Below are 18,254 nucleotides of genomic sequence, written 5' to 3'. Positions count from 1 at the left end.
GGATCTTAAAATTAAACTACATGGTGCCTTCAAAGCAAGATAAAGCTGTAAGAAGATACCAAGGAGCTTCCAGCCATCATTTCCTACAGTCCGAAATGTCAATGGAGGTCAAGATAAGATCTGAAAGACCAAGAAAACTGACAGATAGAACAGCTTTTATACTGTACAGGAAAGGCAAAAAGAACAAGGAAAAATTTCCAAAACAAGAATTCACAGAATATTGCCAAAAGAGATGTTACTAAGTACTGACTTAACAGGGTACCCAAAGTTTGCTTTGTTTTTTTTTTGTTTTTTTTACATTTTTTTAAGTTCATCAAATTAGTTTAACTGTACGTTAACATTTTTATAAAATGCCATTATTTAAGTTTGTTTTCTGTCAGTGTTGCATTTACCTTTTTTTACTTCAGCTGTCAACAAAATATGTAATTTGGATAGGGTGTCCAAAATTTTGCATGTACCTTTACCCGGAAAAGGGTACAAAAGCAACTCAAAAGGCACTGAATACACCTCATAGCCGATTGGAATCTATAATATTGAAGTGGAAGAAAATTGAAACTACAGCTACACTACCTAGGTCAGGCTGCTCCTGTAAACTTTGTTGCCAAACCAGAGTCATTTTTGTCAGAGAGGCTACTGTTGTACAAATCGTCACTCTGTAAGAGTTGAAGAAGTCGATCAATGCAATTGGTGAGGATGTTTACACTGAACAATCTCCACAGCACTGCACAAAAAGAACCTTTATGGGACAGAAGCAAGGAAAAAAATCGGAATGAAAAAACATGCCTTTGCCCATGAAGAATTTGCCAAAAAATCATTTGGAAGGCAATGCAAAGACGTGGCAGACTTGAGGTAAGATGCGATTAAAGTGGAACTTTGTGGGTTTGATTGCTAAGTAGTATGTGTGGCATATATTTAATACTGCACCTTAGTCAGGTAACACTATTCCACTGTAAAATGTGGTGGTAGCAACATCATGTTGTGGGATGCTTTTCACCAGAAGGGACTGTTAGTTTAGTAAAGACTGATGGAGAAATGAGTTAGAGAAAAACCTTGCTCCTCTTCCAGAAAGAGTAAACAGGGAGGAAGCTTGTCTTACAACAGGGCAATTACCCAAGCACAGTGCCACAGCAACAATGAAGGGGCTTAAAATAAAGAAAATCACCCATCAGTGGTACATTCACATACTTTGTCATGACTGTTTATTTTCAATTGTTATTCATTATTTTTTATAGGAATTATTTATCTGTAATATTTTTTGATTTCTCTGTAGCCGTTCCCGATTTTATCTTTTTGAATTGGGGTGGTTGTTGTGGTGTGCAAAATCTGCAAATTATGTCTACATTTTCATTATATTTTGCTCATAACAAAACACAATGAACTTAAATGCAGGACACTTGCATTGGCATTCTGTTTTCCTGAATTGTACCAGTATCAATAATAGTAACATCTGTTTGAACTGAATATCACCTGTGAAGAGATGACCACCAGGACTAAATTGATTTACAGCTTGGGAAAGGAAGACATACAGGTTCAAGCTGTATCCGATTACTTTACAACCTGCGAACAGAAGATGATGCCATGGGACTGTTCATTGAGCAAATTCATCCATCATATTGACAGCCAGCCAATTACAGTATGTAATAATCATGTGTTCTGCGAAACCCCCTTGGGAATTTTATAATAAATATGCCTCATCTGAGAACGACATTAGAAGAGGACAAAACGATGTCAGAAGAGGGCACCAGCCACGTGCAACCGTTTTAATATGATCGTCACTCAAAGCATTCCATGAATATCAATTGCTAAATCAGTGCCACCCTGAGAAATTCATCTTGAACTTTTCATATGTTTTACTAAAGACTATATATAGCCAGACTTTGTTATCCACATTTTCGGTTGCTAGCATCTTCGTCAGAGGCAATGGACAAAATCAATTAAGTGTCCAAGTTTGAGAAGAAGTTTGTGAATATCTTTCAAAAAGAAAACAAAATCAAATTTTATCATGTCACAAAAAGGAAAAAAACAGGTCTTCTCATGTCTTTCATTTTGGACTTATTGACTATGAGTCAGGGAGGCGGCACGGTGGTGTAGTGGTAGCGCTGCTGCCTCGCAGTTAGGAGACCGGGTTCGCTTCCTGGGTCCTCCCTGTGTGGAGTTTGCAAGTTCTCCCCGTGTCTGCGTGGGTTTCCTCCGGGCGCTCCCGTTTCCTCCCACAGTCCAAAGACATGCAGGTTAGGTGGATTGGCGATTATAAATTGGTCCTAGTGTGTGCTTGGTGTGTGTTGTGCACCCTGCCCAGGATTGGTTCCTGCCTTGTGCCTGTGTTGGCTGGGATTGGCTCCAGCAGACTGGATTCAGTGGGTTGGAAAATGGATGGATATATGGATGGACTATGAGTTAGGATTCAATTTCAGGTTTCACTACTTTGATCTTGTCAGCTTGGTTTTTGACGCCTGTTTATCTCCTGGTACATTCTTTTGGCTTTGTGGGATAACATTCATGATCTTAACTACATTAAACACCACTGATGAGACTTGCAAACTGCTTTCGTCCACTGCTCCCCAACTAACCTGGCATACCTTGAGAAATACTGCAAAGAAGAATGGGCAGATCTTGTTCCATAATATCATGAAAAAATTAAACACTTATCCAAAAAAAAGCACTTGCTGTACATAGCAGAGAAACATGGTTCAACAAAATACATAATTTGGGATGGAGATAAATACTTCCAAATTAAATTTTAAAACTGAAAAGTCAATTTTTTTAAAAAAAGTTTTTTTCTTCCTCTTTAGGCATCACTGTGAAAAAGAGTGTCCGATTTAAAAATAATTCCCAGTCACATGGATCAAAAGCCCAGGTTGTAACATCTGTGATGGGAGGCCACAGCCATTACCTGGGTGGAACACCAACTGCATTGAAGGACTGTAGGAGAGAGCATTTGCAGTGCAATACCTTCCCCAGGATGCTAGAAGACAGCTCTCCTGGGCAGCTGTGGCACCATAGATTCCTGCAGGGTATGCTGGGACTTAGAGCTTGGCACAGCCCTGTTGGGTTCCATGGGACAGCCGGGGTAGCCGCAGAGCCCTGCATTGGGCTCTCATCACACCTGGAAGCGATTAGTGATTAATGAGCTACCTGGAACACTCCCAGGACCAACTCAAAAGGAGCCGTCTCACTCCAAATGAAGAGCCAGAGTCAGGTGGAAGAGGACAAAGTTTGCTGGAGGAGGAAAAGGAGAAGGAAGAAGGAAAGACTTTTTTGCTGGACTGCGCATTTGGTGCTGGTGTTGTGAACACTGTGCTGTATTTTGGGGGAGCAAAGAAGAAATGCTTCCCTGACTGTAAATAAAACGTGCCGTGCAATACTTGCGTCTCTGTCTGTCTGTGTTGGGTGAGGGCGGCTATACACGACGCGGTGGTTCACACATCATTTTGGTAGTTGGGAGGAGATTGGGGAGAAATACTACAAGCCTTCTTTGTAACTTTTTTGTCTAAAAAGGAAGATAAAAGCTTCAATAATTATTTCTCTATGGGATTTTAATTAGGGTAGAAGAAATAGAAAAACTCTTAAGAGAAAATAAGTTAATTTCAAAGTTATTTTTATTCTTTTTTATAAGTACTGCTTTGTAGTATTAGTTACTTCAGACAATGAAATGGTAAAGGGTATAATAACAAAACAGAAGAGTTAATTCAGAGTTGTTTTTATAAATTGTGTGGGCTGCCCCAGCATATGCAGAAAAGAATAGGAAGGTACTAGAACTAGAAGACATATTACTCACATATATAGAATTTGGCTTTTAATGTTTTAATTTATTACCAAGGTGCTCAGAAAACTCTCCACCCAACAACACACACTAAAACCTTGGATCTTCTCTGGAATTTTTAAATGTATCATGTCACGTTGTTTCATGGCAGAATGAACACAAAATGCATTAATGAAACTAAGGGAATTAAGCTATTTTCATTTTGGGTTTCTTACCAACTGTCAAAGCCTTGAAAACAAAATTAATACAGCTTTACTGATTTAAAATGAACGATTTTCCACTTTCTCTAAAGTCAACATAAAACATTGAAACATGCTTGAATTATAGATGCACAAAGAGGTTTGTCTGGCAGTGCCAAGTACCCAGCAAAAACTCATCTTGCTGCTCCATGCCAAGCTCTGCTCCCTGGCGCATCTTTAGGGGGCTATAAAATATTTACAGCACCGCATTTGTAGTATGTCAAGAGCCCCACAGGGCTACACTTTAAACTACCGCCTACACACTGCACCATTCGGAGAACACACTGGCATAAAAGTCAGCAGGGTTCACAGGGAACGGGCAATCAAAGGGCAGCACTGACACAAGAAAGGAAGGATCAGAGATTCAGCTATAGGCTACAGCAAACATCAATGATTTGCCGTTAGTGAAATAAAGCTCCTGCAATCAATCCAAACATACAAGGCTAAAAGATAAGGTAATGTAGGTTTCCCAAAGGTTTACAGGCAATGTGGTTAACCTTAACCATCTCAGACAAAAGATTTTCACAGGGAAACCAAAAACAATAATTCTACATGGTGTATGATATGCAGTTATCGAGAAGCCAAAAAGCGTCAGAATAATAAATGTAAATGTAATAAACAAAAACTTGAGTTTATCAGCCCTAGCCTCATGAAACTAGAGAGTTCAGTAGGTACTGTCTCAATAAACAATACTTTTTACATATTAAAAAAGAGAGAGAGAGAGAGAGATGGCTTGGTGGTGATAAAATAAACAGTTACATTTGCCTTAAATACACTGATTTACATTTTTTTAAATATATATTTAAACAAAAATAATTTGTAAAAGGAACTGCTGCACAAATCAGCTAGTGCAACACAATTAAACATAAAAAGTATTCTTAATGTGTCATATTAGATGAACTTATAAAGAACGTTAAAAAAAAACCCTGTACTGAACACATCGATTTTTGCTTTAAATGATGAAAACAAAAACAATAAAAGGCTATGAAAACAGTAATATTTCCTAGTTGGCTTTATTGATTACAACATTTTTCATTAAAACGCTTACAATTATGGTGATAGTGTTATTTTAACTTTAAAATTAAATTTTCAATTAATCTGAATTTGGATCAGAAAGGATTAGAATCTTATATTCTATAAAATGTTAAGGACTATAACACAATTACTTGCAAACTAATGGAGCTAAAACCTTAATCTTGGTTTTAATTTAAAGTTTGTGAGCGAATACAGTTCACAAATTAAAAAAAAAAAAAATCAGATGATGGCAACCTTGGCAAGCTTACTTGTGGTCTATTCAACAGTGGCTTCCATCTATCCACTCTACCATAAATAACAGATTGATGGAGTGTCTCTAAGATGGCTCTCCCATTCCAGCAGAAGACTTCTGAAGCACTGTGAGAGTGGCCATTGGGTTCTGGGTCACCTGCCCGACCAAAGCTCTTCTTGCCCAGTTACTCTGTAGTTAAAAACGTCTTCCATTTCATAATTATTGATTATTTAGCAGTGAACCATTAAAATAACTAATATTTTCTGGATAAAAGCGGACAGTTAAGAAATAATTATTTATACTGTAAAAACAAAGGACAATAGTTAAAATGAATTCTAAATGGCATTCCAAGTAAGTTAGAGGTATCAATATTAGAAATGAATAAATTAAGAAAAGGGTAAAAGCAATAAGTGTATGGATGTTCCAATGGGGTTTCATTTTCAGAAAATGGAAGCTACCTCAAACCAGACATAGTCTGCTTTGTTGCTCAAATCTCTCTACAATAACAACAATCATTTTGATACAGATTTTTGCTAAGGTTTAAAGAGATTGTTGGTGGAAATGTAATACTGCTTACATCTCTGAAAAACATCAAATGTACAGTGAAGTATGTAGCTCTATGCCTGATGCTGTTAATAATCAGCAGGGAATTGGCATCAATTTAACAGATGGTGTAAAATAAATGGAAAAATAGGGAAAATATCCGTTTGCACTAAAAAGGAAAGATTGGTCTAAAGTGGATCAAAGGCAAGGTGATCTATGTTCTTAAAATTATAGAATTCATAGAATATTTTCTTTCATTTCATAAACACTAGCATTTATTTCACAATTGTTTATAATTACATTTATGAACATACAGCTTTTCTATAGTACATATAAACAGGAAAAAACACGCTATTTGATGCTTTTTAATAGCTGAAGTATATTTTTAAATTGGTAACTGAAACGGAGGAATGCCTATTAAGATATTAACTTGACATATTTAGTTATCACTACCTATATCTCACCAAAAGCACCATTCAATGAGAAGCTAAATTTTGAGCTAAACTTTGATAACAATTAGACAAATCACAGAGAATATCGGACCTAAACAGTCAGAATGTCATCTCATTTCTATGTACTTGACAATTTAATCTAATAAAAGGTGGATCAATGAAAAAAAAAAAATCTACAGGCCAATCTACTTTTCATGAAGTATATACAGTTGTGGCCAAAATTACTAGCCCCCTGGAATCATGGAACATTTTCCTAAACTTCTTCCCAGAGTTTGCAACATTGATGAAACTTGATATAATCAAACATCCATCAGTGCTATTTACTAGCTTTTGATACATTTTGTAATATAAAATATATTTTTAGTCTTGCTTTATATCAAATATAGTAAAAAATGGGGTGGTCAAAATATTAGCCCCATGTTAATGTTTGCTTTCAAAACACACCTACACTAATTAACCAATCAGCTTTGAAACCACACCTGTGCAATCAATTGGCTTCCTAACAACACCTGCAGTCAATTGGCTTCCTAACAACACTCAATCAGCATAAAGAGACTCCCAAGGAACAGGGCTCTTGAACACATGAGAGGGACTACTGTTACTGACCATGCCAAAGACAAAGGAAATCAGTCTGGAGCTCAGAAAGAAGATAGTAGAGGCTCATGATAAGGGGCAAGGCTACACTGCCATTTCCAAGCGATTCACAGTGTCTAGAACTGCTGTACGTTGCATCATTGCCAAGTACAAGGAGACAAATTCTGTTAGAAACAAACTTGGCGTGGCGTAAGCGCAAGATTTCAAGAACTCCGGAGAGAAAAATAGTCAGAGATGTCAGCAAGGAACCCCGGACATCTGCCAAGATGATTGTTGCTGACCTGGCCTCTTCTGGAGTTGATGTTTCAAGGAACACAGTTGTGAGGGCTCTTCACCGTGGTGGGCTTCACGGCCATCGTCCCAGAAGAACCCCTTTACTCAAAGAGCGGCACATCACAGCCTGACTGAGGTTTGCCCGTGAACATTTAAAATGTAAAGATGATTTTTGGAAGTCTGTGCTTTGGTCTGATGAGACTAAACTGGAACTGTTTGGGCACATGGGTGTTGCTTATGTTTGGCGAAGAAAGGGACAGGCCTTCAACCCTAGGAACACAGTTGCCACAGTTAAACATGGTGGTGGGAGCATCATGCTGTGGGGCTGTTTTGCAGCCTCAGGCACAGGGAGCCTTGTTGGTGCATGGCATCATGAAAAAAGAAAATTATGTTGACATTCTGAGGGAGAATATGCAGAAATCTGCTCGTAGTCTAGGCTTAGGTCATCGCTGGGTCTTCCAACAAGACAATGACCCAAAGCATACATCAAAATTAGTTCAACAGTTTTTCAAGGATACCAAAACCAAGATCTTGGAGTGGCCCGCACAGAGCCCAGACCTCAATCCCATTGAGAATCTGTGGCGAGTGCTCAAAGTGAATGTCCATGCTCGGAAACCACGCAATTTGGCCAAGCTAGAACAATTTGCAATGGAGGAATGGACCAAAATCCCTCAGGAGACCTGTGCTAATCTAGTAAAGACCTACTCTAATAGATTGTTGTCAGTTGTGGCTCAAAAAGGGTACAGTATTGACTATTAATGGGCATGGGGCTAATAATTTTGGATGTCTCATTTTTGCCCTTTCTTGTTTCCATTTAGTGTGTTAATAAAATATCCAAACTACAATTAGTGGGCCTTGTTATTTGGGACACAGATACGCTTTAAAAAACAAACATTTGATGTTAATGGTCATTTTCATATTGGAATCAGGAGTGTTGCCTAATTTCATAAGGGGGGCTAATAATTTTGGCCACAACTGTATGTTATTAAAATACAAAGTAGCCCCGCTGGATTCAAACTGAACCCTAAAGAATTTTGCTTATATCATTTATTATTACTTTCTTAACTTAAATACATTATTAACTTTATTAGTTGGAAAACAATCTACATTTGGACTATTGAATAATTTCAGGCACATTATGACAAAAGTCTACATACTGGATTTACTGGTACTATAAAAATGCTTCAGTGCCTCTTCTGGCCTATTTAAAATTGCATTACAAGCACAGGATACAAAATGTAATCAATAAAATGAATATAAAATCAAAGTAAATTTCACAAGGCAATTCAAAAACAAAAGTGTTAACGTAAAAGTGTACAATAAATATGACATAAATGTAATATATGAAGTATACTTCTAAATGAAGTATCCACACTGTACTGGATGAAAATCTATGAGGCCAACTTCAGAACCAAAAATATTTGAGACCCAAGTGTTGTCAAGACTAAAAAGCTATATCTGTTAAATACAAGGCTGACAGAATCACACCTGAAATGCGAGGCAAAGACGCAGCTGGTATATTATTTATAATATAAAAAAATAAGACACATTGCAGCAGAAAGGAGACAGTGAAACACTGAATAGATAGAAAATGAAAAATTAATAGTCTTCACAGGGAGGAAACTAGGTCTTTTAAAAGCCATTTAAAACATCTTCTGAGTGTTACAGAAGTTGCTCTTTAAGATGCTGCACTGGCCAAGCTGTTGTTATTGAACAGATTAGAGCTGCCAACCCCTGGGTTATTGATTTTAAAGCAGTTTGCATTAAGATGGCTGTCAGAAGTAGTGACGTTATCATAGGCCGTTATCAGAGCTAGCAGAAATGGAAAGATGGGGGATGGACGAGGTCTAACATCGATTGACAGAGCTCAGATGCTCTCCCTTGACCTTTCCAAGGGCGTATGAACAACCATAGTGAACAGAAAATAGGTAAATACAAATGTTTAGGTTAGGCGAAGTATGCACCTTAAAGCAACTAAAAAAAAGTTATTTACATTTGAAATAAATGTCAAGTCTATTCTACCACGTTCCTAAGTCACTAGGTATTATCTTCTAAAAGAAAAGTCTGACTACATTATTATTAACTAGGGATCTGAAAGTAAATCATTGACTATATTTACTACTAGAAGGGGCCAGTCAAATTGATTAATATATTAAATATAATTTGAAAGGGCACACAAGAGCTTAGATAAACAATACTCTAAATATATATATGTAAAAATGCACACAGTATATAATATTCAGGTACTGACTTAATGAAGAAGACTTGGCAATACATTGTATGCTTTCAGGATCTCTTTCATGAAGAAAAAACCTAGTTGTATGGTATTCTGCCAAAAGGAATAATATGTATGTCAACTTAACACCTTATTGTCAAGATTACCCAAAACCCAAAGAACTTTTTTGGCTCAAATCTGGAAACCAAATATTCAGAACAGACATAATCATGGTATATTCCAGCCAACATCAATAAACATAAAGGCAACATTTATATTTTCAAGAAGCAGGTTAAAAACATGATGTACTTGGTCAGATTTATAAATGTTAAGCACGAGTTGCAGTAAAGAGATGAAACATTGTGTGGCAACTAGCACTGACTAGACTCTTTGATACTCGCCAAAAAAAAAAAATGATCACAACACTTCCAATTTACGAGACACTGATCTCTCCCTCAACTGGAACATTACATATTCACAAATTACTGTCAACCATAAAAAGGAAGTACTGTCCGATTTTAAGAAGGAAAGAGTTAAGAAGGAACACAGTACAGTTGTACCTTGAGATACGAGTGCCCCAATGTACAAGTTTTTTGAGATACGAGCCATCATTAAGTCGATTTTTTGCCTTGAGTTACGAGCCAAACTTCGAAATACGAGCCATCAAAGAGCTTGTTGCCACACATTCCGAGGAACTGACAACAGAGGAGTTGACAGAACTACAGATGCAGCAACATACGGAGGTTCTAGAGGAGATTGGTATCACGGAGGAGGTTATCTCTTAAAGTGAGATAAAGGAAGTGTTTGCAACATGGGAAAAAGTTTCGAACTTTAAAGAAAAGAAACACCCTGAAAAAGTTGCAACTGATCGCGCAGCCGCGCTATTTAATGACACTTGCCTAACTCATTTCAGAAACATTCTAAAGGGGAGGACTAAACAAAGCTCCGTGGACAGTTTTCTATCAAAATGCCCTGTGAATGAAAGTGAAAGCATGGCAAAAAAAAAAAAAGAATTAAATTAAGCAAAAGTAAATTGAAAGAAAAAAACATTGCAATATCAATTTTTTTTCATTATAAACACTTTTTTATGTTGAAAACATTTAACAAAAAAAGTGGGGTGGTTTTTTTTTGGGGGATGGCACAAGTTAATCTCATTTCAATTAACTTCAATGGGGAAAACTGATTTGAGATACAAGCATTTTGACTTACGAGCTTGGTCACGGAATGAATTAAACTCGTATCTCAAGGTATCACTGTACTTATATGTATCAATAAGGATATATGAAAATACAAAGAAATTGACAGCCTTATATAGGCAAACTTCAATGGAGGTAAATAAATAAGTGGCCCTAAATTTAATACCAAGATATTCATGCTCACAACCAACCAAACATATTATTACCTTTTGTTTAATTTTTATCCTTGAAAATATGAAATAAAACTAAAGACAGTACTGATTTAACATTAATTTTTAAGGGTGTTCTGCAAATGATAACCTTGCACTATGTTGTTTACACTATGCAGAAGCAGGTTTCACAGTTGGTTTGTTTCGTATACTGCTTTTTATAATGAAACTAATGTAAAAAAAAAATAAAAAAAGAAATAAAAAAATTGTAAACTAAACTGCCATACTTAGTACAGTTAATACTTGAGTGGGAAAACTTGTTTAGTGAAAATGTATTTCGATGGATAAATGTGTTTTGTAAAAAGTTTACTGTGAGGGCATAAGGTTCACCATTATTTTTTATACTACAAAAAAATCTAGAAAGAATGGTGTATTTCTAACTTTTTATAAAGTCATGGAATGACCTTTTAAGAGAACTTTGAGGAGGTCTTTGTGATCAAAACACTTATTGTTTATGAAAAGAATTTAATCAGCCTGTCACCTGTGATGGAACCAAATCTCTTTCACCAGTTTCAATTATATGCGTCTATCCCCATCTCTATCCAAGCTGCATGTATAATTAAAAAAAAAACTGCAGAAGTTGATGCAAATTTGATTTAATAAATGTGTGAAATTGCAGGTATATGTAAATTTCTCAAACACCACATGTCCCTTTATTTATCCATGCTTTTTCAGTCCTAGCAGGAGGTACGGTGGTAAACTGATGTATTTAATGTAAACATAAACTGAAACAGTAATTTTAAATTAATTAAAATTATTAAATCAAAAGAAAACACATCAATGACTTGTGTAAATCTACACAAAAAGCTTTAACTTTGAAATATGCTAAATAAAACAATGAAGACTTAATTAAAGATGCAACTGCACAATTTATATATGTTATTTCTGAGTGATATATCATAATCCCAATACAGCACTTAACATTTTAAAAGTGCAGAAACAGAGCAAAATGCATGAATTGGGATTGGCTTCCATGTCAGCTGGCAAATAAAAAATACTAAGATCAACAAGGAGATGTAGGGATTTGTCGAGCTGGACAATGAATAGTGAAAGAATGTCAACGATAAATGCTTCCAGAAACCATATCTTTCTTTTCAAATATAAAACATGAGCGTGCAGTGAATACACTTGACTTGAGCATTCATAGTTTTCATACTTTTTCTCTGTACGTTTAGCATTCGTTTGCTCAGAAATTGATGTGCTTGCTGCTCCCTGATCAGTTCTTCTTTTCTCCACCCTAGCGGCCTGCTTCTTCTCTTCTTGCATTGACATCTTTTTGCATTAAAACTGATTAAATCAGTGTTTGTGTTTCAAGTACTTAGTTTTCCTTAATTTTCCTCTTAAGCTGGCAGTTAAGTCTTCAATCTGCCTTAAGAATGATTTAAGATATGAAGAGGTAGGGGAAGTGACGGTGAAGGTGGTAGGGATAAGAACGACACACGTACATATGCGCCGCATGGCCGTCCTGCTGGCCGCTGCCCAGAGTTGATTCTACAATAAAATTAAATAAGAATAAAAATAGGAATAACCTTGGAGGTCAATCATCACTCCGAAAGCGAATAGTAGACGTTACGTAGTATATGTGTACCACATTTCAGGTCAACAGGTCAAACCGTTTCCAAGCTACAGGTGATTTAAAATGCTGGACAGACAAATGAACAGCCACGGTGGCATTTTATATATAAAAATAGAAAGTAAGTATTACTTAAGTATGAAAAGGCAGGCTTATATCTATATCAGTAATTATTACATCTTCTTTGACATCCAGACTTATTTGGGCATAAGGTCTATTCAGAAGAGAAATAGATATTGTCAAAACCATACTATTCTTATTCTGCCAAAGATCAAAGTTGTGTGGCCTGAGGATAATGCAAATTTTGGGGACCTCTTTAAAAAAGGAATACTTTGTATCAAAATTAATATTAGGTAAGTAAGCAAATATTTATTTGGGATGAGAAAAGAAAATTTCTGCCAATTACATATTAGAACACCACAACAAACATTATAAAATCTAGCAAAACTGCATATTTGAACTAAATAGTTCACATGCACACACAATGACGAAAGGTAACACATCTGAGATCACTTTGTAATTAAAGACAATCAATAAAAAGGCCTTGACATTGAGTGATATTGATGAATTTATGCTCATAAAAATCCTTGGGAAGGAAGACAGATGGAGCATTCAGGAGGAAGGTGGTGTCCCGTGCCTAAAGAAATGCCTAGATGGTCGACGTTAAAAGGCTATTATGGGCTGTTACCACTAGCACAAAGAGATAATCATCAAAGCATTACAATGACCCTTGTTGTCCAACACAGAAACAGCTAGAGAACATATATAAACAGAAAGGTCAAAATCCAATTACTATATACTCTTGGCTTACGGATAGGTGTAAAGCTTTGCAGAATCTATCATATTAAAGCAGGTGCTTTAATATTGCTCATGTTACTGGAACTATGTTCTCAATCTGATATCCTCTCATCCTTCTTTTTAAGTAAGGATCAGCATTAGGGTAGGGGTTTCAATGTTACCTTCCAGGCCTTTATGTCTTCTTATTAAACATGGTCTCAGGCTAAAAAGGTTTGGTTTCACTTAACGCCTAATGAAAAGGAACTTCTCTATTGATAACATAGAGAAGTAAAATTTCCTAACATCTAGGTAAAAGAATAGCTCATTTGTAATGCATTTTGTTTGGAGACAGAATTAACTAAACTTCTTTTAAAAAAAACTTGCAAAATAAGGCAATTTGCTGCAGACAATTATTTTCATAGCAACACTTTTATATTTATGCTTAGTTGTTTACTCTCTCCAACAATCTATGGTGGGGTAGAATTTGAGAATGTGGCAATGAGCATGAGTATGTTGTGGCTAGTCGTTTTCTTATTATTAAAAATAAAAAGGTGGACATAAGTTTTTGTTACCGTTATTTACATTAATTCATCCATTTTTCTGTTTATTAGACTAAAAAAAAATCATCACCAAAAAAAAAAAGATTGAGCTTGTTAGCCATCAATTAGCTGACCAAATTAGATTTCCATTTAGTGTCAGCAAACTAATGGGTTTCACACCTTCTGCCACTTGCTCATGGAAGCAATCAACTGTCGCACAGTCTCTAACAAAAGATTAGGCTGCATTTGCCAGGAGTCTACACTACACTACACTACAGAATCATTCAGACTCCAAGGGATCCTTTACTTTTACCTTAAGTCTTTTCATGTACTTTAAACTGAGAATTAACTGAGAATTAATCAAAATAGTTTGCGGTGCAAAGCCTTGTGCTAAAAGGAATAATCTGAAAATTTAAGATCTCAGTACACTATGGAATTACTCTCATTTAGCACTGGACTATTGACTATAGTACTTATAAATTCAATTTGAAAACTAATTTCACCTGAGTAAATATAATTGTAGACTTGCACTTTTGTCTGTAAGTGCATTTTTGATTATTACCAACGTTTTTTTTTTTTGTGCCACTTATTAGACATCAATTTTGAAAATTTAGAGCAAAGGCCAAAAAGCTATGTTATACATTAAATCTGACAAACCCTTTTTTTTTTGTTCTTTATTGCGGCTTATACAATATCTTGTATTAGGAATTTGTTAGTTTTCGCATACCCCTTGGGGTCAGAGTGCAGGGTCAGCCATTGTACAGCGCCCCTGGAGCAATTTAAGGTTAAGGGTCTTGCTCAAGGGCTCAGCAGAGTAGGATCTCTTTTTTGGCAGTGACGGGGATTCGAACCTGCAACCTTCTAGATACTAGCACAGATCCTTAGCCTCAGAGCCACCACCCCGCCTTTTACCAAAAGAAGAGGTCAAAATAAATTTGAAAATGGGTGGAATCACTTTTTAAGATGCTTCCCTAATAGCTGTTAAAATGTCTTCCATAATCAATTACTTTTAAAGTAAAAGAGCAGCATTTTACAAGTATGTTGTCTGAGTCAAAATAACACCACAACAAGAAAGTAGAAATCATAAGAATGTATCCATCAGCAAATACATTTTCATTTGGAAATACAGAAGTTGATGCCTTTGTATTGCCAAAGTAGGAAAGATAAGTGAATACACATCCAGCTTGGAAACTCGACAGAAAAGTACTTAAACAAAACCTAAAACTTCCCAATAATGAAGAGGAAAATTAATTAATGATTAGAGTGTCTTAGGTTTTAGGTCAAAGGGTTCACCTTTGATTTGTAAAGAAGGAAAACCCTAATCATCCAAAGGGGTGCAGAAATTAAACTTGTGCTCATGTACGACTGAAAAATGTGGGTTCTTTGGTAATTTAACCTAAAAAGCTCTACTAATTCAAGTTTCATGCACTTTAAAAATAAAAATAAAAAAAAAAATCCATACTGAAACCAACACTACATTATTACATATTCAGAAATGGACAATTTGTCAAATATTAAAATATTACTAAAATTCAAGGATGTCATGACCAAATGCTATTTAACATTTGTACAAAGGGTAAAATGTATACACACAAACAGCTATGCACACCTGTTCTGGTTTTGGTGTTGGTCAAGATCTCCTGAAGACGTTCTTGAAGCTTATCTGCTCGTTTTCGCTCCAAGTGAAGCTGCCTCTTCAGGTCTTTTAGCTATAGAGGACAAAAATAAGTTTCTGGTTGCCTATTAAATTAGAAAGACAGAAACTACACCAACAAAACAAAGGACAATGAGTTAAATTATCACACTTACTGCTGAGCTACCCTTTTTCTCCAGGATTCTCTGCCCATCTAAAGTGTCTTTGATTTCCTAAAGAAAATTAAGAAGAAATAAGTGAAATACTGTCTTATTAGATATAATTAATTCTTCAAACACAAACCTTACAACTGTTGGGTTAGGATGGGTAAACTTTTACAAGCATTATAGTGGACAATACACTCTACATATCCTTAAAAGTTTAAAATATGTAGACTCTTATTAGAGGACTTGTTCTATAATTTATGCATTCTCAGTCAAAAAATATCCATGAAAATCCTTCTCTGTTAATTTTCTATAACATTACCTGTTCAGTGGCACCTAAAACCATTCAAACAGCAAAATTATATATGTATCATATTATTCAATCCAAGGTTATTACAAGTTTTACCCTTTTATTTAAATTTTTATTTCTATATTTCTGATCTTAATTGGAAATACAGTTTAGTTTTCCTACATCGTGTATGTTTAGTATTAATTGAGTTTTATTTCACAAAGATATTTCTATTTATATATATTAATTTCAGTAATTATGGTATGGTTAAAGAACTTCTATGGAGTATAGTTTTGTGTCATAATCAGAGAGAACCGTACACTTGATAGGTTTGGATATAAATTTAATGTTAGTGGAAGCTTACTACACTATATAGTTTACTATCTTGTGTTGTTTTGTGTCAGTTAAAAACAAGCATAATCAAAACCAGTTACTGAATATGAACACATTTTTTATACAATTTTGAAATTTTTAAAATATTTACTACTAGCAAAATACCCGCTACTTCGTGGCGGAGAAGTAGTGTGTTAAAGAAGCAATGAAAAAGAAAAGGAAACATTTTGAAAATAACGTAACATGATTGTCAATGTAATTGTTTTGTCACTGTTGTGAGTGATGAGTGTTGTTGTCATATATATATATATATATATATATATTTACACACACATACATAAACATACATACACACACAAATACATATATATATACATACATACACACACACACACACATATATAAACATATATATATATACATATACATACATATCTACATATACGCTGCTTGTTAAAACGGATAACTCCCGCTCTTACGTGCAAGTCTGCGTGGATATTATGAACTATCGTATTTGTTCAAGTTCTATTTAAATTTTAAATAGAAGGAATTTTTATTTAGTCGACAGAAATATCTTTGGTAGGAATGGTAAAAACAGACAGGAATATTATTCGTGAATAAATCAACTCAAACCTTAAACAACTTATAATATTTTGCTCTCCATAAAAATTTATCCTGTCTAAATTATACAAGTTAGAAATAAAGTAAGCGTTAAAAGAACAAACATTCACATTTCTTTACTCTTATGTAATTTTATATAAAAAATAAACTTAGATTTTAAATATCCCAAAAGATTTTGCTCTCCATAAAAATATATCCTGTCAAAATGATACAAATTCAAATATGAACATGCTGCATAACAAAACCTAGAAATATAAATGAAATGTGTTCTTTTCAGCAATAACAAATCAAATCATTCAGTTGTCTTTGCTCATATGTCATTTTAGAGCTGGACGCCTGGCATCTTTTTGGCCACAGGTTCGTTTATGTTTGGTGTGAGGTTCTGTGTTGTGGAGATTCTCAGGATGGATTGCAGGTGCTCATCAGTGAGGCGACTCCTGTGTGCTGTTTTGTTAGTCTTTATCACTGAGAAGAGCTTCTCACACAGATATGTGCTACCAAACATGCACAAGGTTCGAGCCGCATGTAGACGGACTTTTTGTTCTTCGAAGTCACCAAAGCGCCGTGCAAACTCAGTGCGCTCAGTTTATCAGCAAAGTGCGATTTGGGAACACCGTAGTGACGACTTGGTTTAACATTACTTGGCAACAGGGAAAGTGGGGCAAGTGCACTGGTGCATTTGTGTCTCCCATAAAAGCAGCTTCACTTGAAATCACTTTGTGATTGTGCACGGGTTAAAGCGTCCGCTGAAGTGTCAGATTCTTATTTAATTATGCTGCTTTCTGTATCTTCTGCATTGCATTCAGGTTAACCTGATGTTTTGTCTCATAGTGCCGTCTTAGATTAAATTCTGTAATTACAGCCACATTAGCTCCACAAATGAGACACACGGGTTTAGTAAACATATACTCAGCCTCCCATCGGTTTTTAAAGGCTCTATTTTCAGAATCAACTTTTCTCTTCAGCATCGTGTGAGCTAGCTTCACAATAACTTGATTAACTCGGTAAGTGTTCGGCAAGGCAGCTGAAGCGCTGCATTATGGGATCTGTAGTTTATTGTGTTACCAGCGCTTCATATACCGGGCTTTAATAACAATAATACAGTATATAAAATGATCTGGGGCGGATATAATTACGCCGGGCGGATGTGGCCCGCCCTTGAGTTTGACACATATGGACTAAATAGAACTTGAAAAGATATATTTTTCAAATGTGATCGCGCAATTCAGATAGAGTTGACGCAAGCACTACAGCCTGCATGCCTCAATAAGTCATCCTTCCCTCGCTCTTACTTTTTACCGTTCATCTAATGAATACACTGAGTATGGCTTTACCAAAACAATCATTGATGGCGAATAAAGTATCCATTATTCGAGTATGTAGATCGGGTTATATATATATATATATATATATATATATATATATATATATATATATATATATATATATATATATATACGCTATCGCAGCGAGAAGTAGTGTGTTAAAAAGCTATGAAAAGAAAAGGGAACATTTTAAAAATAACGTAACATGACTGTCAATATACAGTATTTGTTTTGTGAGTGTTACTGAGT

General features: G+C 35.5%; 1 protein-coding gene across 2 annotated transcripts in view; it reads right to left on the bottom strand.

The window, feature by feature from the left end:
• Nucleotides 1–18,254, bottom strand: part of gripap1 (GRIP1 associated protein 1) — a 199,338-nt gene that overhangs the window by 86,236 nt on the left and 94,848 nt on the right. For both annotated transcript variants that reach the window (XM_039773970.1, XM_039773971.1), the window contains 2 exons: nt 15,450–15,506; nt 15,250–15,349 (listed from right to left, as the gene is read on the bottom strand). In XM_039773970.1, the coding sequence (XP_039629904.1) occupies nt 15,250–15,349; nt 15,450–15,506 (157 nt within the window). The remainder of the gene's footprint in view (nt 1–15,249; nt 15,350–15,449; nt 15,507–18,254) is intronic.

Source organism: Polypterus senegalus, chromosome 13 (genome assembly GCF_016835505.1).
Source record: "Polypterus senegalus isolate Bchr_013 chromosome 13, ASM1683550v1, whole genome shotgun sequence".
In the NCBI taxonomy this organism is placed as follows: Eukaryota; Metazoa; Chordata; class Cladistia; order Polypteriformes; family Polypteridae; genus Polypterus; species Polypterus senegalus.
This window is presented reverse-complemented; position numbering and strand designations above follow the sequence as displayed.